General features: G+C 39.4%; 1 protein-coding gene across 5 annotated transcripts in view; it reads right to left on the bottom strand.

Moving 5' to 3' along the window:
• Gtdc1 (glycosyltransferase like domain containing 1) overlaps window positions 1-26,037 on the bottom strand; it is a 390,109-nt gene that overhangs the window by 53,059 nt on the left and 311,013 nt on the right. For all 5 annotated transcript variants that reach the window (XM_052182443.1, XM_052182440.1, XM_052182439.1 and 2 more), the window contains one exon: window positions 10,373-10,687. In XM_052182443.1, coding sequence (XP_052038403.1) covers window positions 10,373-10,687 — 315 coding nt within the window. The remainder of the gene's footprint in view (window positions 1-10,372; window positions 10,688-26,037) is intronic.

Here is a 26,037-nt window from a genome sequence, read left to right on the forward strand (position 1 = left end):
CAGAGGCTAGAAATCATGGTCCAACAGTCTTTCCAAGAAAAAGAGGAAATAATTTAGGGGCCATCTACAGTTTTTGTCTTGTGCTCTTACTCTAGAGCTTCACTCCCTGGATGTGTTCTTGCAGAAACCACAGACTGGGCCCAGCTGATAACACAGCCCATCTCAGGGTATACTGTTTCAAAAGCAGCAGCATTCAGGGTGCCATTGAGCTACTGTGGTGGGTGTAGAGTTACCATGGCATGTCAACCTGAGGACAAGCAACTACGTATATAATACTGACACCAGTATTATATGTTATATTATATTACATCAGTATATATAATATCACACACACACACACACACACACACACACACACACACACACACACACACACATATGTCTGCAGCACCCAGAAGGGTGTGATGAGAATGGTCTCCTAAGGAAGTATCTGAAGACTTCACTATAAGAGGGGAATGACTTTTGACAGTGAAAAATAATCCCAAGAAACACAGTAGTCACTTAATCTGCGGTGAGGGAGCATAAGTAAGAATTCTACAACAAGTCTGTAAGGCTCAATCAATGGCTTTTTACCTTAAGAAGAGTTTATAGCATGCAATTTTGGTTTAGAGTTGAAGAGGCCAAGTATTCTGGAGACAAACACTAGGGAGGCTCCTTTTGCTTTTGTGTGTGTCCATTAAGTCCTAGAAGTGGCAAGAAGGCAGCCGAAGAATGAAAAGGAAACAGGACTTGGTACATTAAATCTTTTTCTACTCTAAATATCTCACTTTTAACATAAAGGCTCTTTAAAGAAATAAGAAAAAAAAGCTTTAAGAAGGGTCTTGATACATTATTTATGAACATATCAAGTGAAAAAATAACCACTCAGACAGTTTGATAAAAAACTGTCAACCAGTATATCTAATTTTGCTGGTATTTTCAAAAAGTCAATGACAAACTTAAATGTTATTATTTAACTGCTCCTCAGCCTTCTGCAAGAAGAATGTTTCAAATCACCAAAATCACTTTCCCAAAGTTTCTGTTTCTGAAGGTCAAATAACTCTAACTGCTTACTAAAGAAGGGAAGTCCCTGTAAACACTGTAGGTCCCACAGGCTCCATGCTGCTCCTTAGGTGAGGTCTTAGCAAAGCTTATTTATTTTCATTGCCAGGGCTTTTATTTGTTCACTCCCTGTGGTAAAACTGATTTCCATGATGATTCCCTTCTTAATTTTAATACCCTTTTTACTCATCATATAGACATAAGACTTTTCCTTAAAATAATGAAATCCCTACAAAGGAAATGAAGGCAACTCAGAGTAAAGTATCCTAGCTTTTTCAATTAATTGATCCACTGACATGCTCATGTAAGATTTTTTTAAACCTAGGAAAATAAGGTTAATTAACATAAAAGAGCCTCACTCTTCTAGATGCTGAATTTTGTATTTTACCCATGCTGCCTTAAGTGCCTTGATTCCCCAGTAATGACCCAGTTCTCCTAATGAGGAACATTAACCCCTGGCTGTAGCTGTCCAGGACTTAATTGTCAACTGCAGCTGAAATAGGGGAGTTTGCCGATCAGCAGGTATGCGCTATATTAACTCATGTCATTTCAACCCCTGATAAATAAATGTGTTGCTAGGGCAACAGGAAGATCAGCTCCCTCAGTATCCCCCCACTCCTGAATAACCGGCGCGCCCTGCACTCATTGGGAGGAAACTGTCTTTCACACCAAGCTTAGGAAAAAAGGAAGGAAATTAACTGCATGTAACCATAATTAGAAGTAACATCATGTATCATCTTAGAAACATATCTAAATTAATGAAAAAGGACAGCAAAGAAAGACATGCTTTTGAAGAAGACTGTGACACACCATTTCCTTCAACAGGGGATGGACACTGTGAGGCACTCCCTAATCAAACACAACTCTCTCACATCTGCCTCTTTGTGTGAATTTTCTTCTTTTGTTTAACCAACAAATGATACTAAAATGAATATCACTGAAATAGCTAATTAGTGGCACTGCCAACAAAGACAACACAAAGCTAGCCAAACCTTAAATAACTTTTAATAGTCTACCTAGGAAATCTTTGGGGTAACTGAGTAAGGAAAGAGACTGGCCACTGAGCCGCACTCTACAAACCCTAAGAAAGCAGGGATCCCATTTCCTTGGATTTTAGTAAGAGCTGAACAAGTGATTTTAGTGGATGTTTCTAGTAATAGCACTTGGATTATGGTGAAGAAGCAGGTAGAAGGTATTCTACACCAATTTTCCTTCTAGATTAATTTTTCAATGACAACTGAGAAATTACTTTGGTTTTTAACCAATTCAAGACTTTCCCCCCAAATGCTATCATCTCTCTGTTACAATGAGTTGTTCAGCTTTAACACACTCATGAAGGATTTTTATTTACAAATTCTATGATATTTTATAAAGAATAGGTCAAAGCAGGTCGTCAGAAGCCTTCTGAAAGCAACGCTGATCACACAGCCACCTCCCATCTGCCTGTGCTCTGGGATGCTGATTATATTTATGTTTGCACGGTCATTCTTCCTGACTGTTTGAGAAGGCAATAGTTGATCAGTAACTAGCGACTTTACCTGGTCGTCATAACTACGAAATCACTCTGAGTCCTCTCATATCATTCACTCTGAAAACACCTCACATCCATTTCAGTCTGTGTCTCAGTCTAGCAGGCTTTGGCACTTACAAATGGCATAATTTAAAACAAGATGCAAGTGACAAGATGGAATGTAGGAAGTATGAAGTTCTAGTCTACACCTGTATAGTATACAGAACTTCACAATGCACACAGTGCATGGAAACATTTCACAGTCAGGGAAATTCATAGAGCACTAGAATTGAAATCAGGCAGACACCTGAAGAAGGAAAGCAATTCCACTCAGCCATGCACCTGTCCATCTACACTCCTGTACATACAAGTAAGCCCTACTTGCCAACTCACTTGTGATGACAATTAAAGTATATGGCCAACAGGAGCCCAGGAAGAGGCAAAGGGAGACATGAATCTTCAGTGGTTATGTGCCTGTTATAATCAGATTGGAAACATCTTCACAGTAACTAGGTTTGTGAAGTGTAGTTAATTTTTTAACCACTTGAAGCAATGAAAGGTCAACAAGAACTTTAGTTAATGTTAGTCTAGTGATAACACCACCAAGATAATGACAGGTACAAGTTGTTTATGCTGACATCACATGTAAAAGGTCAAACTTACACCAAGAAGCAGACAAGCTTGAATTATATCAACTTTGCTGATCTATTCTGTATTCTGGGAAACAGTCAGGAAAAAGATTGTAAGTAGGTAATAGGAATTATACATGGGGATTGTGTAGGGCATATTTTTTTGGTTATTTATTTTTGTACTATTCCCTACCACTTATGTAATACCATATAAGAGAACCCTATAGAATCACCTAACAATGCCAAATTATTAAGTGGTATACCACACTGAAATTTTAGGTTAGTATTTGGGCCTTTTCAAATTCTAATAAAAATTCTTAAGAGACTTTTATTTAATGGTACAAATTTGAAATTTTTTATGGATAGGTCAAGCAAATAAACAAAATTTCCCAAAAAAGTCTCTAGGGAAAAAAATACATCTGAAGAAAACTTACTGATTTGGGAATGGCTATAATCAAACAGAACCTTATTCAGGTGATCTTTGATTGGCTAACTAAGAGATAAATACAAAACTGGTTGAAATCACTGAGTTTTGAGAATGGCTGAAGGTACTAGAAAGGGTCTGTGGAATCACCTCTCTAAAGATCGGAGGAAAGTGTCCTCTCAAATCCAAGGAGACTGGAGCCAAGTGCACTAGGAGACTAGAGGACATGTGGCCATCCACATGACCACAGTCATGTACTCTGTGAGGGCCATTTTTCTTTTGGAATGAGATTTACATTTAACATTGAAATTGAACATAGAATGTCTGTCTCTGAATGCAAGCACGTGGCTCCCTGTCTTATGCATGGAATGCATGGCACCTGCACAGACCTGCAAAGCTTCTCTAACCCATGTGGGAAAAACTCCTCTCCCCAGTTGTTTTGGCAGTGAGAAACCAAGACAAATCCATATCCAACTATCTAACATACATTTGGAGGTAGGTATCAACTTGGTTTTTAAAGCTGTGTTTTAAACTTTAGTGGCAAGAAATTAAACAAAGTAATTTATTTTACTACCAAGTATTAATGCACAGGTTTCTATTTTGCATCAATTATTTTCCTTAGGGGTCACCAAAGCCTCTAAAGATCTGGGTGTCAATTCTTTGAATGTTAGGTAGGGTTCATGCTTACTTAACTAGTCACCTAAATACATTCCAAATCCTGATGACTAAGCTGTGTCCTTTCTAAATTCATACCCTTAATTGTAATCAACTTTGCCTAAAAATCAGCTGATCACTACTCTATGGAAAGAACTGCAATTGCCAGAGAGACCACGAGAATTCCGCCTACCTTCAGCGAAAAGCTCTGACTGAGTTATCCCACAGTTCTTCGAAAGAGGTAATGGGGAACTTTAAAAATAGTTTACATTTAGTATTTGTGTGTGTGTGTGTGTGTGTGTTAATTAACAAGGCATGATGCAAATGTAGAGGTCAGAAGGGAACTTGTGAGAGTTGGATCATTCTTTTTACCATGTGACTCTGGGGGTAGACTTGTTTAGTCAGGATTGACACCAGGAGCCTGGACCAATCAGGAAATGTTTAACTGTAACCATTCTAATAATTTCAAGCTCCTCAACAAGCCCGCCTCTCCCCTCCCCCCACCCCCCCAGAGGTTGCTCCAGCCTCCTGGACTGTGCTTTCCTAGCTACTTAGCTCATCATGAGGTAAGTTCTGTTTTGTCTGCGTTTTCTTTTACGTGACAAAACGTTTGCTGTCAACTACTAAAACAAAAGTTGTAATTAGAACACAATAAAGGTGATACAATATCTTAACATTCAAGGTCAGAAAACTTAGTCCAGAAGAATGAAAAAATAAGCAATCTATTGGCTAGTGGTGATGATTACCCAGTGGTTTGCTGTGGTAGCTTGTGAATTCCCAAACATTTAATTCCCTTTCAAGGATTTTTAAGATCCAGCTATTATATCCTAAGATATAGTTTGACCTTTTTACTGCGTGACACATGCTTTTATGGGACAAACATGGCTGTGGGAAGACTTAGCCTGAGCCCAGACCAGAGCAGGGGGGACACACTGAACCAGAGAGATCCTAGGTTTCCCTATCTGCCTTTGCAGCAAAAGAAAGAAAGAAAAAAATTTTTTAATTTAAGAATGTGGTTGGGGATATGGTAAAAATTGCTCATATTATTTATTGAATCTCTTCAATAGATATCTTTTAATGTTTTCTGTGATATAATTAGAAATGTATATAAAAGGACCTTTATGAAATTAAGGCATAATGATTATCTTCAGAATGAGTATTTATATGAATGTTTGGTTTCTGAGATAGAACGCTGATTTCTTTAGGAAATAGAATTACCTGAATGAATGATAGACACACCACTGCTAATTGTACTTGGGTGTTTTCAAATATGAATTATGTGAAGCTCACTTTAAGGAAGATAACTCATATATGTGCTTTTATCATAAACTCAAGTGACCAACAGAATTTTGGTGAAACTGCATCTATACCATGAACTTAACAGCTTTCTAAGACTCAAGTATGTGTCTTATGAGAGTCACAGTGATGTCTCAAAATCACATGATGAATCACGTCAATGCGCACCAAGCCTGCACTATGTGGTGAGGCTCTGTTTTCCATGAGACCTACACATGATGCTTAGAAAATCCATTCAACATGCAAGGAACAGACCATGGATAATGCACTGTGGTGGCTCCACATTCCAGGGTGCAACTAACCTTTAACAAAGCCCTTTTGTTAAGTTCTGCTACAGCACCCAAGAAGAGCATCTACATATGCATAATTGCTCCTGCTATGCCCCTTTTGAAGTGCTATAGCTCTATGAAGCAGGATTTTCTTCGTAGTCTTCTACTTAAACAACATATTGCAACAGGTATAAAGATGTAGTAAATTAATGTTAATTAATTTACTTTGGAAACGATTTTTTTACAGAATGTAATTTGTTACCATGTGCTTGTTATTACATTCTTGTTATTCAAAATGACAGTGTGAACTGAGCATAGAGACACATGCCTGCAATCCTAGCAGGAGCAGAGGCTAGCCTGTTCTACATGGCAAGTTCAAGGACCACCAGAGCAACACACTGAGATGAGCCCCTGTCTCAAACACACACACACACACACCAAAAAGGAGGAGGAAGGTGGACAATGTAATTTACAGATTGCCCTCAGTCCTCATGTCTGGAAAGGGGAAATACAGGTATAATGTAAACAAATACCCTTTTGTGTCTCACTCCTTCTTTAACCCTTTATTGGTACTGTGAGAATTGTGTGAGTGCAGGTGGAGGACGGAGCACCTCTGTGGAACTGGCTCTCTCCCTCCACACTTTGATGGGTCTGGGTGGGTCTGGGGTCAGAACTCAGGTCATCAGGATTCCTTAGGCTTTCAGCCTCTGACCCAGCTGACTGGTCCACTCATTTTTAAGAGTGTTTGTTGGAGAACAGGGGCCTGGACACGGGTGAGCTTTCTCTATGTTCTATACTTGTTTTGACTCTCTATCCAGCAGTGTCTTTGTGACCACTCTGATACAGAAACCTTCACATAAAGCTTGGAAGCTGGTGAAAGGCTGTACTTTTTTTGGAAACAAACAGCTTTAAAAAACAAGCATTGCTAAATGCGGTGTTTTTCACAGGTCTTTCTCTAAGTCATTTCTATTAGCTGTGTTGTGCTACAGATGTTTATAACAAAACATTAAGAACTGGGTAGAAAGAAGAAAACAAATTACTCTGCAGAGAACCCAGAAAGTCTGCTAAAATACTGTCAGTTATTTATCTACTGTCAGCATAGGTTGTACACTACAATCCTTGCAGTATCAGGTTCAGAAAGACCAAAGAGGAGTAAACCTTGCATTTAAGGGTCTGTTCTCACACAGACATTTTAACACAGATAAAAAGTCAGAATGTATCTTCTAGAAAATGTGACTTGATTTTGATACATATTTTACAAAGGAGTCTCAACATGTGGTAGACTCACTACCAGGTGTGTTACAGATTTACAGTGTTTGGGCCTTTCATGATCCCATCATGGGAGCTAGCTACTGGAAATCTGCAGGATTTCATGACATGGCTCTCATGAGGAGGAGGAGGAGGAGGAGGAGAAGGAAGAAGAAGAAGAGGGGGAGGGGGAGGAGGAGGAAGAGGAGGAGGAAGAGGAGGAGGAAGAGGAGGAGGAGGAGGAGGAGGAGGAGGAGGAGGAGGAGGAGGAGGAGGAGGAGGAGGGAGACAGCACTGCTGCTATTTCCCCTCTCCATTCTCCTCTAGAAAATGGGCATATGTAACAGACAGCAGAGTGTCCATAGCTACCCATGAGTTAAAGTGGCTCAGATGCGGACCAGGGAACAGTGAGCCAAAGCGTGGAAGCTGTGAACCAACAGGACTGAGTAAGCCAACCCCACTCACTTCCAGGGAAACCTTGCTTTCCCTGAGAACACAATTCACAGTACTAGGGCAATGATGGGATTTCTGGCCATACAACTGGAAGTCTAAATGAATGCGTGCTTGAAGCTGGGAATGAATGCTGAACCAGAGTCTTAATTTTCTAATTCATATTCACCAATTAAAAATAAACTGATTTTTATGAGCAAATTTACATAAATCAGATGATAAAGCACCTACCACTAAAGGGTAGGAGTTCAACTCCCAACATTTGCATATATTCTCCTAAAGAAAACATAGGCATTTTAGCTTTTCACTGAAGAGTCTTGCTGTGCCGGAACTCTAATGGGCTTAGAACAGTAAATTCTGAAGAAACTGATTGCTACCCCTGTAGCTAGTAAATGTCTGCCTAGACCCAGTGGCATTTGAAAAAAGTGTTTTATCATAAAATTATCCCAGCAGAGTCCATTCTGCAAGATAACATCATCATCATCATCATCAGTACTCCATGCAGGACCCAACAGCTCTGGCACAATATTGCCAGTCATTTATCTGTTGTCAGCACAGGTTACACACTGTAATCCTTGACTGCCTCGGAATTAGAATGTCTTTGATGTCCCCACAAGAGTTTTTTGCCCGAAGGCTTTACCAATGCTCGGCGGCTCAGTGTTTATTCCTCCTAATCTTCCTCTCATCTCCAGGCTAGCAGTGACAGATGGTTATGGGCACACAATAGTATTAAGAGTTTGATATTTTTTTTATGCTGTGCTCTCTGTACAACAAATAGCTATCAGACGCGGGCCAGAGAGCTGACATGGCTCGCGTAGGTAATGGCAAACAAACAGCTCGGGCTGACGCTTTCTGTCATTTCCCCTCCTAACCCTGCTTGTTTTCATTGTATACTCTCAAAGGTAAACTATATTAACCTTATAGACTGTTATTAAAAAGATATATCTATATGAGCATAAAGTGCTTTTCTTTTTTCTTTTTCTTACTCTTTTGATTATGAAAGTAATACTGCTGACATATTGAACAAATATCGAATGTCAACATAAATTTTTAGTGTGTGATAATATCCCCTTCATATAGCTGTGTGTCAGGCGGGAACCCGTGGATGATGCATAGCAGTAAATAACCCAAACAAAATTAGTTCTCTTGTCAGCTTCTACCTTGTATGTCCCCAGGCATCAGTAAAATTGACTGCACGCTAGATTTTCAAAATTAGCCCTAATGTTAGCTATGTGTCTGGCAACCTCCAAGTTTCCAATGTTCTACTATATTACCCGTAAGGATGAATGTGTTACTTTTATATTTTGGCATTTACTCTTGCTGATGCGGCTTTTTCCCCCTCTTCTCCAAATTAAAAATAATTTAGCTCTAACAATAAGAATGCACACAAACATCATGCTGCATCTCTTTAAGCAACTAACTTTAGGCAATTAAATTAAATTAAAGCAAAAATATACAAAGGAAGAGAGGGAATTATTCAATTTACTATTGTTAATTTTATGAACACAGCTCTGTCTGATTTTGTGCAGTGTTGGATACTATGGTTCTGTGTTGGGAGGACCTTGCCTCTCTATTGTTGTTTTATACCCACAGTCTGCAAATTATTTAACATTTTTATGAAAATCCAGAACCAAACTTTTAGAATTGACTTCCTTATAATAACTATTCATTTAGAGGGAAGCAAAGGTTAATGGACTCTGAGAGGGCTGCAGGAGGCAGCAATGAGGGTGGTACTTTACCTTCAAATAAGTTCATTTCATCCCGACTCACTCTACTTAAAATCCCAGGAAAGACCTCGGAGCCCGTGACCCTCTGAGGACACATGAGTCTGGAAGCGTGGCAGTGAACAAACAAGCCCCACCCTGCATCTCATCTCAGCTCAGCCCTGAACTTCAGGTTCCTGCATTAGAGTCAACGGCAGAATCCCTTTAGGTAGCAGATGCTGCAGATCAACCGGGAGCTCGAGGAGCTGTAATGTGCTTGGAGGCAAACCCTGGGCAAAGGCGCTTTCCTGCCGGTGTGTGTGCTTATTACTTCACCTGGAACAGTTGCTCTCAATCGGACCTAATGATCAGCCCAGCACTGCGGCAATAAAGAGGCCATAATCTGTAGGGGAAGCAACTCTAATCAGGCCACATGCAGATTAAACTAACTGGGAGGAATAAAAACTAGATTAAAATATTCATGCCTAATACCAGAAGATTATCAGGACATTTTACCTCCTTAAATCCTAATTTATAGAAGCCAGGGCTAGGTTTACGAGTTTATATTTGGTGGGATTATATGCTGCATTGATTTTCCTGTGATGAGAAGACATTCAGCTACACAATTTTGACTAGCACAATATAAAAGCATTTGGCAGGTGGGAGACTGCTTCACATGCAGTAATACACTACAAATAAAAGGAAGCTGTCCAGTTGACAATGGCCAAAGCAAGTGCAAGCAGTGGAAAGTATTGTTTTAACAGCGATGCGGTTTACTGAAGTCTATATGTGAAGTAATTCTGGATTAACAGGCACTGGGAGTATATAATGGCATATGATTTTTCTATTTTGAAACTTCTTGAATAACATTTGACATTTTAAATGTGTCTAGCTGCCATCACTAGTTGAACAAATCATTACAAGTGTTATCTATAATTCACATATAAAATACAAACACAATAGCTGATGTACACTTATGGGCATTGCTGCCTTGGTGTTGAACTGCTATAGTAAGGAATACTACCATGTGAATCTGTGAAGGAAAATCCAAGCTGTCCTTATCTAAAGCTACAAGGACAGCAAGTTAGAAAGTCCACCATGAAAACATATTTCGTAAAACTCTGAGAAAGTGGCATATCTTGACTTACCACCTGTGAGGCCATGCAATATGCAGCGGTCTTTGTTGATCTTCAGCTCCGTACAAAAGGGTGCTGAGGTCAAGAGGCAGGTTTGCTCCACTCACAGGAAGAGAGCTTGATTTAGGAATTGATGGGCTGTCCAGGGTTTCTTGCTCAGTATCAAGGCCAGGGTGTTCATCAGACTTTGATTCAAAATTCTGCAGTAACTTCTTAGAAGCCCTCTGTTCTGGTTGGGAAGGAAGCGTCTCAGACAGAGCTGCAGCATCATTTCCAATAAGGCTGAGCATCCTCCTTAAGTGGGCTATTTTGTGCTTGGGCATGAATCTGTTACAAAAAGGGAATGCAATATGCTTTTAGTGAAGAAAAAAAAAAGTAAAATTAGTTCCTTACCTTCCTATAAGGACACAGTGACGACACACAAAACTGAGAAAAATAGAGATGCTATGACAAAAGCTCTCAGGAAAAGTGCAACAAGTATTAGTCACTAAGAGAAAGCTCAAAGGTTTGAAGTTGGTCACGACTTTCTTTAATAGTCTCCAAAGAGTTTTTGTGGCTACAAACTGGCGCGGCCCATACTGTAGACCACACGGTCATGGGTGTAGTGTAGTCTCTCACTCATTTGTCTTTCCAGATTCTCATCGTGCATTTGCACTCATGCCACGGCCAAAACAGTTCTCATCATTTACTGACGATCATCCTTGGATATCTCTTGTCATTGCTGTTCATGGGCTATTCTGTGTTCCTGGGAACCTATATATATCCTCTATTAGGTTGATATGGCTGATGTTTCCTGAAGCACATTTTACTCTTTGTAATTTTTATATCTGTTTTCCTATAGTGCTTTGTCAAACAGCCAAATATGGTATTGATCTAAAAGAACCCCAATTTTAAAAATCTTTTTAAAAAATTCTAATATACTGTAAAATCATCTAACCTTAAGGAGGTATCCATTTACAGCGAGCAAGCCGAGAGTGCTGAGAGTGGAGAAAGGTGAGTGAGCAGCCTCCTGGTCTGTGTTAGCGACACTTCCACACTCTGACAGACACTAGAACTTCTGAAACTGGAAATAAGAGTATCCTGACTTGCAGATCAGTAAAAGCTTAAAGATGGCTTATGGAAAGATTTTACAAGGCAGGCAAGTTCTGTATTTGGAGGACAGTAGAAAAGGATGTGCAGGAAGAGGGCTTCATTTCAGAGGAGCACACAACTGGCTGGGCCCAGTGACTGAACTCTCAGAATCCTGTGAACTCATCCAGAGACTGGCCCTTTCCTGAGCTGTGCAGTCAGTGAATAAACAAAGAACACATGACCTTAAGGGCAGGTGGGGAAGTGGAGAAGCCTCAGGTGTAGGTGGAGGAAGAGATCTGAGAGTGTGGCCACACCACAGAGATGAATCGAATCCTTCCTCTACAGCACGTGTAACAGAAGCCCCGCCTCAGAAGGCCTTGGAGTTGGGCGGCAAGCATTTCAGCCTGTTTCACAGTGATGGCTGCCTATGCTCACTGAGCCTCTGTGGGTGCAGAAGGGAAACCCTGAGAAGATGAGGGTTTATGAGTGACACACAGGAAGACAGGAGGGAGGTATAGGAACTTTGTGCTATTCCCCTGGGACACTTGCTGAGAAAGAAGTGGGATTCTGAAGACAGCAAAGTCTTGTGAAGCAAGATGTTGTAAAACATTTTAACACATGTGATGAACAGCAGGATTTACTGGGAAGTGGGCAGATTATAAAAGATAATAAAAGGCTTTCTTGCAAAGGTGTAGGAAAGAGGAAACAGAAAACTAAAACAATAAAACAAAACAACAACAACAACAAAAACCAATAAAACAAAACTGTTTTAGATACCAAGTGTGGAATCTGAAGACTTATTTCATGAAGCTGTTAGTTCAGGTCCCTTATTTCTAGCAAGGTGAATAAAGGTTGTGACTGAAATAAAAAACACACATATGTGTCCATACATGCCTCCTTGGTTGTGGGGTGGTGAGGTGGGCCGGAAGTAGATATAGTAAAAGATATTAAAAAACAAACAAAAGCCAGGTGCACTGAGGAGTGAGGGCAAGGCTTATGGACACGGGCAGAGAGAGTTAACTAGGCCCAAGACCAGGCCTGATGAGCAACAGCAGGACGCACAAGCAGTGTGTGTGAACTGAACAGCCAACACACTGCACACCGTGGACAGTCTACAACCAATAGTGTCTTCAGGGACTCTATGCTTGTCTGGTGAAGCCTCATATCTATTCCGATTCCAAACAGTTAGAGAAATATCAACAGTACATGGAACTCCTGCCTTCCCTCGTGCTAAGCAGATGACAGCACAGAAATAAACTATAAAGAATTGTACCAATTATCTATGTCCCTTAATAAAATAATGCAGCAGTCTTTGATTTAAAGTGGGAAAACGCCTGGGCATTTACAGATTGTAATGCCATGTCATAGGTACTGAAGTTTGAAAGGAACGAATGAACATTTTTCCTAAAACAAAATCATAATATGAAGGGCATCTTAAGTTCTCACTGAGGACTACAACAGACAGGTAGGTGTGTGTGTGTGTGTGTATGGTGTGTTTTAATTTCCTGGAAAGAAGGACAGATAGTAAGAGAAGGAGCCCCCAGCCTCAAGCACACCTGGAAAGCAGCAGAAGCATACGTCTACTTGTTTATGCAGATAAAGAATGCCAACAAAAGGAAAAAAGATTCCATTCTAACAAGATTACAAACAGTGCACAAAGGATTCACAATTAGAAATAAATTGATGTACACTGAAACAATATTTTCACCTTTAGAAAAGAGAATCTTACTGTATTAAAATCTATACTGTCCAGAATGCTAGGGAAACTGCAAATTAAAGAGGATAGGAGTTTGCTCCAGGGCTGTAAACAGTAAGAGATGATAACTGACTAGGACTGTTGTCGTGGGCAGGTTCTAGGCCTGACTGTACTCCACATGCTTATCAAAGCATTCCCAGTTAGATCAGACTCCCCTGTTAACACAGCAGCCGCCCCCACAGGTGGTAGTGAGTAAGGACAGTAACTCAAAGGGCGCACAAATCCCAACCCATGAACCCTTGAAAACAGAATCAATCTGAAATCAGGACGGACATAAGGGAAATGTCACTGGAAACCTCCTGAACTCGCTCAGATGTGTAGTGCGGGCTTGGTGCAGCGAGCGCACACGGGAGTCTGGAGTCTCGATCTTCTGGCAGAGGCAGGGAGAAGCTGAGGCTCAGGGAATGCTGACTGCACTGGGTCCCTGACAACTGTATATGTCTGGAAATTAGATAGTTCTTAGAAGAGCAATAATAATGATTAAGGCAATAGAAGAGTTGATTTATGAGGACAGATTAAAGGAGCTAAATATGAATGGCCTGGTAAAGTGACAACTAGACGGATACATAATAGGCGTCTCTAAGGAGCAAGAATAATTATTTAGCCTAGTACAAGGGGGTATAACTAGGAATAATGAGATGAAATTAAGAATGGGAAATTTTAAGCTGAATTTCAAGAAAAACTCCCTGACGGTATAATTTATTAGCTCATAGAATAAATTCCCCATGGAATGTTAGAGCTAGGGAAACTTAATAATTGAGCTGGACAAAATACCAATAAATAACATAGATAACAATCCAGTACCTAGAAGAAGGTGGTTATAGCAATTTTTTCCTTATTTATACATCTTTTCACATTTTTCTTTAACAGTCTCTTTATTATAGCGATTGTTACCTAAAGAAGTATTTGGTAATTACTTGGATTAACAGGGCACCTCCTTTAGTTAAGGTAAGTTAAAAACACTACTCATACACACTTTGTAGCAAAAGTGATAGCAGAAAATAAAACACATTTTAACTACTTAATTTCAATAAAGCTGGCTTTTAGGCAGGCTGGACAAATGCATTAATCTGAAGATAAAACAATATACTTCACCATCCTGTTCAAAGTGAATGTCTGTGCCTTGGAGCTCATATTTTCATAGACATGTTTATGTAAACAATTTATTGCCATAATAGAAATTAAAAAACGAGAGCCTTTCTGCCTTTTGGAATGCAGTTCTGTGGTCGATTACTTCTCATCAATACGAAGTTCAAACAGGCATAATACTAACAAGCAGTTTGCTTAACAACAGTCATCACTCTAATTAACCACCCAGAATATTCTTAACCAGACACTATTTATAATCTACAGTTAAGAGACACCTGCAATAAACTCTTCTCATTCTTTTTTAAAAAATCCCTTAGAGGTGGGCTAACATGGAAATGGACAGCATGTCCTGAACTAACTAACCTACAGAGACTGCAACCAGGCTCAACACGTCCTTCTTTTCCTTAGCTCCAACTCTCACAGAACTGCTAATGAGGCAGAGAGAGAAGGTTGTGAAAAAGAGAGAAGAAAACAAAGCGCTGCTGTTCAGAGCATGGATCACGGATGCTCAGAAGCATGTCAGAACCTCAGGATTATGACGCAGCACTCTCAGCCCCACACTTCCAATCTGTTACTTGCCAGACGAGTCTCCCTCCTTAACTTTCTTCCCCAACCCAAGGGCCAAAACATGAAAGAGTTTCTTCCTGCAGTTCCTCTTTTCAAAACCTAATCCTTCCCATCTCTGTCCTATAGTCTCCAAAGACACTGTGAGAAAATCCCAGTACCATGCCAGGCAGAGTGTAAAGACAGGCTTAGACAAGTGTCTCCTAGGTCCAAATTTATATCCCTTTCTCCCACTCTTTGCAAATCCACACAGAGAAACCTAGAGCTGAACCTTAAGTCAGTCAGGAGAAGCAACAGATTGTAAATAAGTTTAAATGATGATGAGGAGACTAAGTGAAGGGAACCCTCTTCACCATCTCAGGTAATTTCCGCTAAAGTACAGAGATGGATGGAGCTAACCAGAGAGGGAGTCAAGAGGAAGGCTCACTTTAGAGCGAGGAAGGCAGCCGCATGCACAGGGTGTATAAAATGCCTAAGGGAATGCTTTGGCTAAAATGTTTTCATGGGAGATGTATTACTCAGGAGATTGTAATTAAAATACTCATCACAGTAATTTACACTTTATAGACACACAAGTAAACCTATTTCTAGGATTGTAGTTAAGATAAAGATAATCTATTGTCTTGTTTCATCAAAGAGATTGGGAAGACAACTGGTAATTTCACCAATGAGGCAAAATGTTAGGTGAGTGAGAGGAGGATAGGGCAGTGCAAATGATCAAAGTCTGTCCATCCCAGTCAGAGAAGAGCTGTATGGGGGAGGTAGGTGGGGTCCAAAGGAGCGACGTCTAGATCCATGGAATGGAAGGACAAGTGCAGCTCTCCACCTTGCACTTAAGTCTGGAGCCCTCACAGAATTTGTTTTATGCAACATCAATTCTGTGGGACATCCACAAACATTTCTTAAGAAAACAAGTTTAGGAGATGCTGGGTTACACAACATTCATTCAGTAAAGGGCTTTTACAGTTGCATACTACCAAATGCTATACAAATGTTTATTTATCCACTTGTTTGAGTACCTCATATATCATAATACATAAAAACTCTCTCCCAAACTTAGCACTCTATGAAACAAGAAACCTTCAGAACTGATGGTGAATCCAGGAAACTTTAGGAAATGCTACTTGAGGCCTGAAGAACCATGGGTGAAAAGCATGAGCCAGGTAGATGGGTGATCAACTGTTCTAAACCAGTAATGGCAGGAGGAAGAGGCATTCTCTTGGGACAATGATGACCTCAAAGAAGAAACTCTACATGGGTCTGTATTAGTAGACACTATTAGTAGGGTACATGAAAGAAAGCTTAAAGCTCATGCAAAAGTGACAGAAGAAGAAGACACAGTTCAAAAAATACAGATGTCAGAAAAAAAATCAAGCATGTTCACGTAAGTGATTTCTGTGGATTCTTGAATTGAAACCAACTTAGGGAGAAAGTAAAGAGGAATAAGAAATAAGTAACTTCCAAAATGAAGCAGGAAGACACAAACAGATAATACAGTAATCTAAGCCTTTGGGTAATTTACAAAAAACTAAACCAAACCAAACCAAAAAACCTATTCACTGTTGCCCAACAATGTGTTAGAAATTAATTACAAAATTAACATTTTTAGAATTTACTCACATAAGCAAATAGCAAAGATAATTAAAAGATCATGCTTACCCACATGTCTTCAATACATCAATTATATGGTAAGCAGATTTAGATACTTTCTAATGTATCTATAACGTATAAAAGCAAACCTCTTGACACAGAATCTGATTGTATACACATTCTCTCTTTACCTCCTGCAATGCTATCTTTACTAAACAGAAGAATCACAAACAAAAAAAATGCATGCTAATTATAACTGTCTGTTTATAAGCCACAGCATTAAGGAGAGAGTTCTCTTCTTGTTGATTGGTTGGCTGGGGTATGGAGGCATGCTCTATTTCACTGGTGAGGACTAAGGGCAAATATTAGTAAAATAGGTGGCACATGCCCATGAAAATTGTTTGAACAGACTCAAGTCACAGATGAGCCAGTCATAATCCCACATATCCAGCACAAGTGCTTTGGAGAATGAGACACCAAATAGCACTGTGATGGCTGAGACTAGTTTTTTGTTTGTTTGTTTGTTTGTTTGTTTGTTTGTTTAATAGTTAATATTTGATATCAGAGTCAATATTTGTCTTCTCTGGTGTAAACATTCAAAGGTAACATGAAATACTGACAGCAATTTTGAGAGGACAGGAGGCAAGAGTATCTTCTTTGGAGAGGACAGATTTGTAATAAGAAACAAGAATTAGTTTCAGTTAAAATTAACAATAAGATATCATCCAACTATTCATAGGCCCAAGACATGCATGTTGAAACTGAAATAGGATTTGTGATCACCAGACAGGCCTCATTAGCTATGTCTGGTGCCAGAGATGAGACAAACTTAGTAAAGACAGAGAAAGAGACTCTGGCCTCTTCTCCCCTTGTGAAGGCTGGTTTCCTGATTCCTCCCATCAAGCCCCCTTAAATGGCTAGGATAGAAGGTTGTCCTAAGGAAACAACGGCTCTGTTCCTATGAGCCTATTCCTACTTGTTTTTATTTTCCACCATGATTTGTAAGAGTAATTTCCACAAATCTCCACTTCGGGGGTAACTTTTCCTTCATCATTTGCTTATATGGACTCTCTTAGAGCAGTGTATATGACTAGTATTATTTATCTTAAATGGTTATGTCTCAAATTCCCATTCTCTCTTAGTTTCAAAGTGTTTTAGATTGTATACTTTGCTAATTTAACTGCCTACTTGTATAAGCTTACCCAATTTCATAAAATTCCTTTAGGATACAGTCTTCTCACACAGAAATTCAAAGTCCTTATGAATGTTTGACAATATGAAATCTACCTTGCATCTCTGCCAACATGAATGACTCCGTATTTCTACTATCCTGACAAAGAAGCTCTCTAAGGTAACTAAATTCTGGCTTATAATAGGTTTCCTCTAGTAATTCAACAGTTAGGCAAACCCCTAGGTGAACTTTCCAGGATAGCATTCTCTTTCCCAGTGGAGGCAGACTTTCTTACATTATGCTTCTTTGTCCTCCTTTCCCCCTAGTCTCCTACTGGCACTGTGGCCTCTGCAGCCTTCTGTCTCTTCTGTCTACACATTATCTAATGCTAGGATTATTCCTAAGGTCATCATCTTGGGTATAGCTGCATTCCTCAATCATTTGATAAATAACTCACTGCATTTAATAATCAGAGAGATTTATTCAACAGATATTTGGGCTTCTATGTGCAAGGGGTTACCAATGTCATCATCTTTGTTGTCTTTTGTCTTGTTTTTCCTTTTTTTTTTTGTTTTTTTGTTTTTTTTGTTTTTTACAGTGGTAGGGATTAAATGCAGGACTTTGTCTGTAGTAGACAAATCGTCAACTACTGAGTTACATCTGTAGCCCATCACAACATTTTAAAACTAAACTGTGTTTTCTGAAACCATCAATCAACATTTCACAAACTGCATAATTTACTCATCAATTCTTTTTGTAGCTCAGAACTTCTACTTATCCATCTTGCTTTAAGTACTATGGTCTGAATGCGAGATGCCCCCTCCAGTGTGCTGCTATTCTCAATGCTTGCTCCCCCGGGAAGGCAAGCAGATGAAGTTCCTGGATAAGCCTGGGGGTTACAGCCACCATTCATCGAGATCCAATGTTTTCTGTTTTCTAGGCTATGTAATGGAACCCCACCTTGGGTTGAAGCATTCCACTACTGGCTCTTGCTACAATGAACTCTGCCACAGTGGTCTAAAATTTCCATGAGTCAAAATAATCCTCTGTTTTTTCTTCAAGTTGTTTCTGTGACGTGTTTAGCCACAGCAATGCAGAAGTCACGGATGTAGCACAAAGCACAAGAACATTCTCCCATGTGCATCTGAAATAGTTTCTTCCAATCTAGAGGAATGGACTATTTTACATGCATATGACTGACTTGTTTTGTAAGTATTTACTTTTCAGCAAGTAATTATTCTCCCTACTCCTGGAATCCCATGTCTCATTAGAAATTAATAAAATATGGACAATTGGAAGGAGGTCTGGAAGTAGTCTTCACTCATGTGCTTTAGTCCAGGATTCTTTTTCTCCCTCTTGGGAGGAGAAATTATTTAGAGGTTTAAAAAAAATGGTGGGAAAAAATGTACTAGATTTAAAGAGGGAATCACTTCCCTAGGCTGGGTTTCCAATTGGACCATTTCCTTTGGAGTATGACAAGATTTTTTTTAAAGACTAATTTCAGTATTTCTTTTCCTTTTCTTTCCTCCAAACCCTTCCATATGCCTCTTCCCCACTCTTCTTCAAATTCATGGCTTCTTTTTGACTAATTGTTATTGCCTACATATATGTATATATACATACTGTGGTGGTTTGAATAAGAATGGCTCCCACTGACTGATACATTTGAATACTTAGACACCAGGGGGTGACACTGGTGAAAAGGATTAGGCGAGGCCTTGCTGGAGGAAGGATGTCACTGGGGTGTCTTTGAGGTTTCTGAAGACCAAGCCAGGTATAGTCTCTTTCTCTCTCTATGCCTTCTGCCCTTGGGTTAGGATTAGTTCTTTACTCCTAGTGCCCTGTAACGGAGTGGAAGGTGTTGTATCCAGGCTCACACTGACAATAAAAGAACACTATCAAAGTAAGCTGAAGGTCAGAGCTCAGAGAGGATGAGCAATTAAAGTATCTTAGAAATATGTTTGGTCTTCTGATCTATCCCATGAGAATGAGGCCAGTTGTAGATATTTCAAAAAAGTAAAGTTCAAACTTCTCATCAGGTTTTCCTTACTGATAGTCAGTGAAGCAGCATGAAGAGTAACACAGGGCTCTAGGCATGTTATCTGGTTTCAAATCCAGGGCTCTGCTATACTTAGGCTATCTTGACAAGTCTTTTCATTAAGTACCAATTAACTTGTTTGTAGTAGGGAAATGACACCATGTTGTAGATTGTGCTTTCAGACTGGTTAGCACATGCCAAGAACTCAATCAACTTTCACTATAAAAACCCATGCCAATGGTGGGAAGCTCAGGATAGTATTTCACTGTTACTAGAGGGGATCTGAGCATTCTGAACACTCCTGCACAAGCTCTCTTCCACATTATACTTTAGCCATCCATTTAATACAAGCAGTAAAACATGCTATCTTCATGTGTAAATGAGTTAAAGATTTGTGTGCATGCATAAGGGGCACCTAAACTACAACCATATTCCTCCATGTTTTTTTTTTTTTCATATAGCATTCTTTCCTGCTTTTCATTTTCTCTCCATGTTTCTTTCACTATCTCCTTTCCCTTTAAACTCCATACAACTAGAAAAACAAAATAGAAAACATAAAAGCACCAGTTTCCATCTCAGGCATGAACATATAACATCAAAATTTTATCTTTCTCTCTCTTTTATTGAATGTTATAACACTAGGTACTGGTTTACTCACATTCTGATTTTACTGCAGTTTATAAGTAAGCTACAGAAACTAGCCTTATTTGGAACTAATATTATAAGATAATGTTGCTAATTTATCATTTGAAATAAAAGTATGCAAAGTAAATATGCAAAAAGATAATAGTTGATTTGAAACATCCACTATGCAGGGCCATTTCTACAATATAATCAAGGTAAAGAATGGTCTGAAAACCCAGCAGAAACAGGGAATAAAACAAGATTTAGAAAAAAAAAAATCATCCACCATTCAACCAAAATTATGAGTGCTAGATGGCAGGCCAAATGGCCAGCTGCCCACGTGGAAGTCAGCTCGGGAGCTGCTCCAGTGGAGAAGGAGCTGGGTGGAGCTGCGGCAGAAACCACATCTGGAGATGGCCTGGCTCCAGGACCGCACCAGAAGAGATGCACAGCTCTGCTCTCAGAAGGTCAGAAGTTTGCCAGGTACAAAAGTGAGGGTGTCCGATTTCTATGGTTTGGGTTTTGTTTTCTTTTAAAGGGTGATGCTACTGAGAGGTGGAGGTCCGAGACTCTGGTTTTAGGGGATTGAATTAGGGGAAAGGTCTTCAGGTAATCTGGAACCAGCCAAGAGAAATAATTCTTATGAGGTCCTTTAGTAACCAAGGCAAAGAATTACTAATCTAAAAGGCTGAGTTTGCCCCACCCCCTCTCTCTGTTCTGGTTCAAGATAAGACTGCTTTTTCACATATTCCCACCATATGTGATACCATCTGCCATGCTGAGCAAAAGCCAATGGAGATGTCTGATATTGCACTTTGAACTTTGGAAACGGAAAGCAACATAAACCTTTTCTCTGCGTATGGTGGCTACCTCGGGTATTTGATTGTAGTAATGTAAAGTTAACTAACAGAACTCTAACCAGGAAAAGCACAAATCACATATGCGAATAGCCTACCACATGACAGACAACACCCAGAAAGGAAAAGTAAAACCAGTGAGAGGACTAACTGGAGGGGGAACAGGTTGGAATTGTGGATGTTGGGGTCAGACAAATCAGAAGAGGAGGCTTTGTCCTTAATAATCCAAGTGGAGGTGCTAAAAGCCCTTTGGGGAGTTTTGGGTTAGTAGGGTCTGTTTAAACACTCTGGCAGTGATGTGAAGACCAGTTTAGTATAAATGTAGCAGAGCCAACAATAACATATAACACCCCTCTGTTGTCTGAATCCACCCAGAAAAAGGTGAAGAAGAGACCCTTATTACAAAGTGGAAAAGGGGGGAAATGCCGATAGAACAACACACCCGTGGAAGTTCAGAAGATGGAATGCAAATGGAGGAATGGTTTCTGAACAGAGAAGAGACAGAACACACCTCTCAGCACAATGAGTAGATATGGGTCAAGAAGCCGTTCAGGACTGCAGCACGCTTGACACCATTCTGGGTTGGGTAATGCTGAAGCTTCTGAACACGTCTCCCAGGCTCTCTCCCATCAACTACCAATTTCTCTGTTACCTTCCATATCCAGGGCAGGAAGGGGGATCTGTAACTAGAGGGACTGGCCCAGACACCAGGCAAGGACTGCAGCAAGGGTGAGCTAAGGAAAAGGAGAACGGACCTGTTCACCACTGGCTTTCTAGTAACCCTTCCCCATTTTATTCCCAGACAGTATAAGATGTGCTTCCAGGAGACCAAGTCTTTCTCTGGAAACTAACCGGAGTGACCTAGAGAAACTGGTGGGAGTGGTGAATCACAAAACAAGCTGATGTCAGTTTCCAGTTGAGCTGGACCACAAGAGCCTGCTGCAGTGAGTCAGAACGAAGAACAGTTGAGGCTGTGGATATGAGGTAGCCACACACAGGCAAAACATGGAAACTACTCACCCACAGATACATACACAGGCAAACACACAGACACACACTATGTGCACATGAGAAATTGAAACAATAAAGGAAAGGAAAAATTAGAGTTGAAGGAACTGAATGTGAAAAAACATTGTGGGGGCAATGAAGAATAGCTATGACGAAGAATTCTGAACTGATGAGATGGAGAACCCAATTAAAGAAAGGAAAAGAAAATTCAATCCAAGTATAAGCACTCAAAATTTTAAAGTACTTGGGAGTCTTCCTGTACCTTTCTAGTGAGGTGTAGTGCATGTCTGTCTTCCTAACATTTGACACGCTAAGCTAGAGTCTAGGCTGGGCTAACAGAACAAAACACACAAAACCAAACCACCCAGAAATACATAAAGAGCTAAAGAAACACTCTGATGGTAAGAAATTATGATATAATGCATATTTTTTAAAAACAAAAAATTCAAAATGTAAAGAATTAAAACTTTTATCAATGGTGGGTGCTGAGGAGCTCAGGAGGCTAAGGTATGAGGGCTGGAAAGAAGAATATTCAAATCTATTTTGAAATGTCTTTTGTTCTTTCTGATTCTGAAATCTAAATACATGTGTCATTTTGAGAATTATTATTTTTAGTAATTTCTGGAAACTTCATACTATGATTTATTTGGGTACTAAAATTTCTAATTTTTCCTTGTTGATCTCCTATTTAACATAGGTTGGATTATTGTATTTCCGAATCTAAATATCTCTTTTCAACTTTCAATCTCTTCTTCCATGAAGAACATGATGAATGTTCTTATTTTAAGCATTGCTCAAAATTGCTTGGGAAAAACTAAAGACACACAAAAGTTGTGCACGTAAAGAGAATTGACTCCAGGTTTGAACAAACACACAGCAATATGTTCAGTTCTAAGATGTTGATGTTACTGTGTATCCAGCATGGTTCACAGAGGGTCCACATATATGCAAATGTTTGCTCTTAGAATAACAAAATTACAGCAGTGCATCACCTACAAGATATACTACTGCAAAGATGTCACGAAGCTTGTGGGGTAACAAGTCAATATCTGATCTGATGTAAGGCCCACTCGACCAGATGGGACCTGCCACTGCTTGGGTGACCAAGAACTGCAGACTAAAGAGTTCAAGGACTGAGGGTAAATCCAGATACCACTGTTGTATTAAAGGAATGCAACAATAAAATAACTTCTAATGCCAATCTGCTACATTCTTATGAGTGTCCTACTCAGCCATCACCAGAGATGCTTCCTCCTACAGTACATGTGAACAATACAGAGAACCACAGCCAGACATTGTATGTGCCTGTGCACCTGCACATACATACACACACATATGTGCACACCCACACAGAGACAACGGAACATTCAGCATCAAGTAGGATGTGCTCATCAAATCCCTCCCCTCAAGGGCTCAGGGAACCCAAGAAGAGGAGATGGAAAAGGTCTAAGAGCCTGAGGAGATGGAGGACAGCAAGGCCTTCTAAATACCACAGGACATATGAATTCACACAGATTGTGGCAGCATACACAGGATCTGTACATGCCTGCACTAGATGGGGCCCTAAATTTGAAAGGGAAGTGGATGCAAGTCTCATTCCAATCTAGTACTAGTTCCAATTGATAAGTAGTTGCAAATGAAAAAGGGAGTCTCACTGGGGAAACAAACTACTCTTAGGGGCAGGTTGCAGGGCCTGCTGGAGATGACCAATAGAAAACAAACTAAATGTCATCTTTGGTCGTATTTTTGTTCCATAATGTCATATAAGGCCTTTTTCTTTTTTTAAAAAAATCCTTTTTTTTTTTTTTTTAAAAACCTCATGCCCCCCCCCCCCCTTTCAGGTCCTTAGTGTACATATTATTTTATGGCTTCCAGTTTAGTGTTTTATGTATTCCTTAGTGTGCAAATGAGAGGGCTTCTGTATCAGGATATGCTTCTTGTGCCTTTTCATGGGCCCTTTTCCTCTTTATTTGTTTTGTCCTATTCTGATGTGCTTGTCTTACTATATTTTATTTTCTTATTATGCTAAAGATGTCTGTTGTCTTCTAATGAGAGGCAGAAAAGGGGTGAGCATGGGTGGGAGAGGAGGCGGGGAGAAGCAGGAAGCAGTGAGGGAAAGGAGACCACAACTAGGATAGACTGTATGGGGGAAAAACTATTTTCAATAAAAGAAAAAAAGGAAGGAAAACCAGACATCTCAGCATTACAAGCCTGACTTACCCCTTTTCAAGCTTATACTACTGATTTATTGTTGTAGTCATTGTCGTTGTTGTTGTTGTTGTTGTTGTTATTATTATTATTATTAATTTTGTGTGGAGTGGTAAAAAGGAGAGTTGACTGTTGGGGTATGGACATGAAAGTCAGAAAACAACTCTGTGGAATCGATCCTCTTTCTACCATGTGGATGTGAAAGGGTGAGCCTTTCCCACAGAATCATCCTGTTATTCCAACTTTTTAAAGCAAATAAAGTACTGATTGCTTACAGTTCATGCAATGCACACCTTCTTCAAGGATGTAAAAATTATGCTGAAGTTCAACATTATTTGTAGAAGAAATTTTACTGCTTTCTTTGAAATATCATGACTTTGAATAGTGGGTTTACAAATTCAGCAAATAATCTCATGAGAGACTTAGATCCTTTTACTGTTTCCCTTAATTATTATACTATATCATAGGCACAGAAATGTACAAATATGTCTTTAAATACTTAATATATACTTAATACTTAAATATAAATTGAAATGGTTTCTCTTTAGTAAATAACATATTAGAAAAACTCACTATTTAATGGAATATAGCAAGTCAAGGAATTCTCATACAAATTTAAGTAATCATTTAATAACAGCTACATTGAAAACTTGCATTTTATGAACTATGCTAAAGTACAGTATCACCTGAATTGCCAATAATCTCATTTACATACAGTTGATACTTCAATCATGTCTAGTAGGACATAACTGAGTCCTAAAAGTGTCAAAAGCCGTATTATTTTAGAACTGAAAGTTAGTTTGGGAGTACAGACAGCAAATGGCCAGATGGCCCTGCAGTAAACTGCTGAAAGCCATTTAAAACCAATCCATGTGGAGATGTATTCCAACAGAGAGCTATAGGCAACAAGCCAACAAGATACCAAAAGACTTGTGACAATATCTTTGTTAGCCATAAATAACATTTTAATTTTATAGAACTCAAGTTAAAACAAATCTTGATTTTTTTAACTTCTTAGTAGTAAATACATGAGGAAAATCAAGTGTGTTACCTCCCAGGGTTGCGGCCATGGTGGATACTCAGGGACAGCTGCCGAGTGAATGAGTTAGAAAGGCTATGCTCACACTCCTCTGTACTCAGCTCTGTCCCGACTGCTTCTTTATACTGATGTGCAGTGTGGGAACTTCAGTGACACTTTATTTAAGTAGTTTGTATATTTGACATAGAAGAGGTGAGGTTGGTTTAAGGGTAATGTCTTGATAGATGTATATAAATGTACAAAATAGCACAGCTATTGATTAAGCAAGCTCAGGTCTTCATTCCTGATAAGCAATGCAAATAATATACAAAATAAAGATTCATTAAAGAGTTACTGCCACACCAAGAGTAAAGAGAATGAAGACCTGCTATGCAGTATTATCACGTATATTGAATTTGTTGTCATTAAGGTCAACAAAATACTGCTTCGAAGGACTGCTCACTGTGACATGGAAAAAGTTTTGTAACACAGAACACTTTTCTGACATATTGTACTGAAATAGGGTTATACATCTAGAAGAAATGAACATCCATTTACTGATGGCCAAGGCTGCATTTGAAAAAGGTACTACACAGATTGGAAAGCATCTGTGATAAATAAAAATTTACAAAATAACATGTTGAGGACTTTTCCCATCATCTTGGCACTGTGGCTTAGGTCCT

This window comes from Apodemus sylvaticus, chromosome 5, assembly GCF_947179515.1.
Source record: "Apodemus sylvaticus chromosome 5, mApoSyl1.1, whole genome shotgun sequence".
NCBI lineage: Eukaryota > Metazoa > Chordata > Mammalia > Rodentia > Muridae > Apodemus > Apodemus sylvaticus.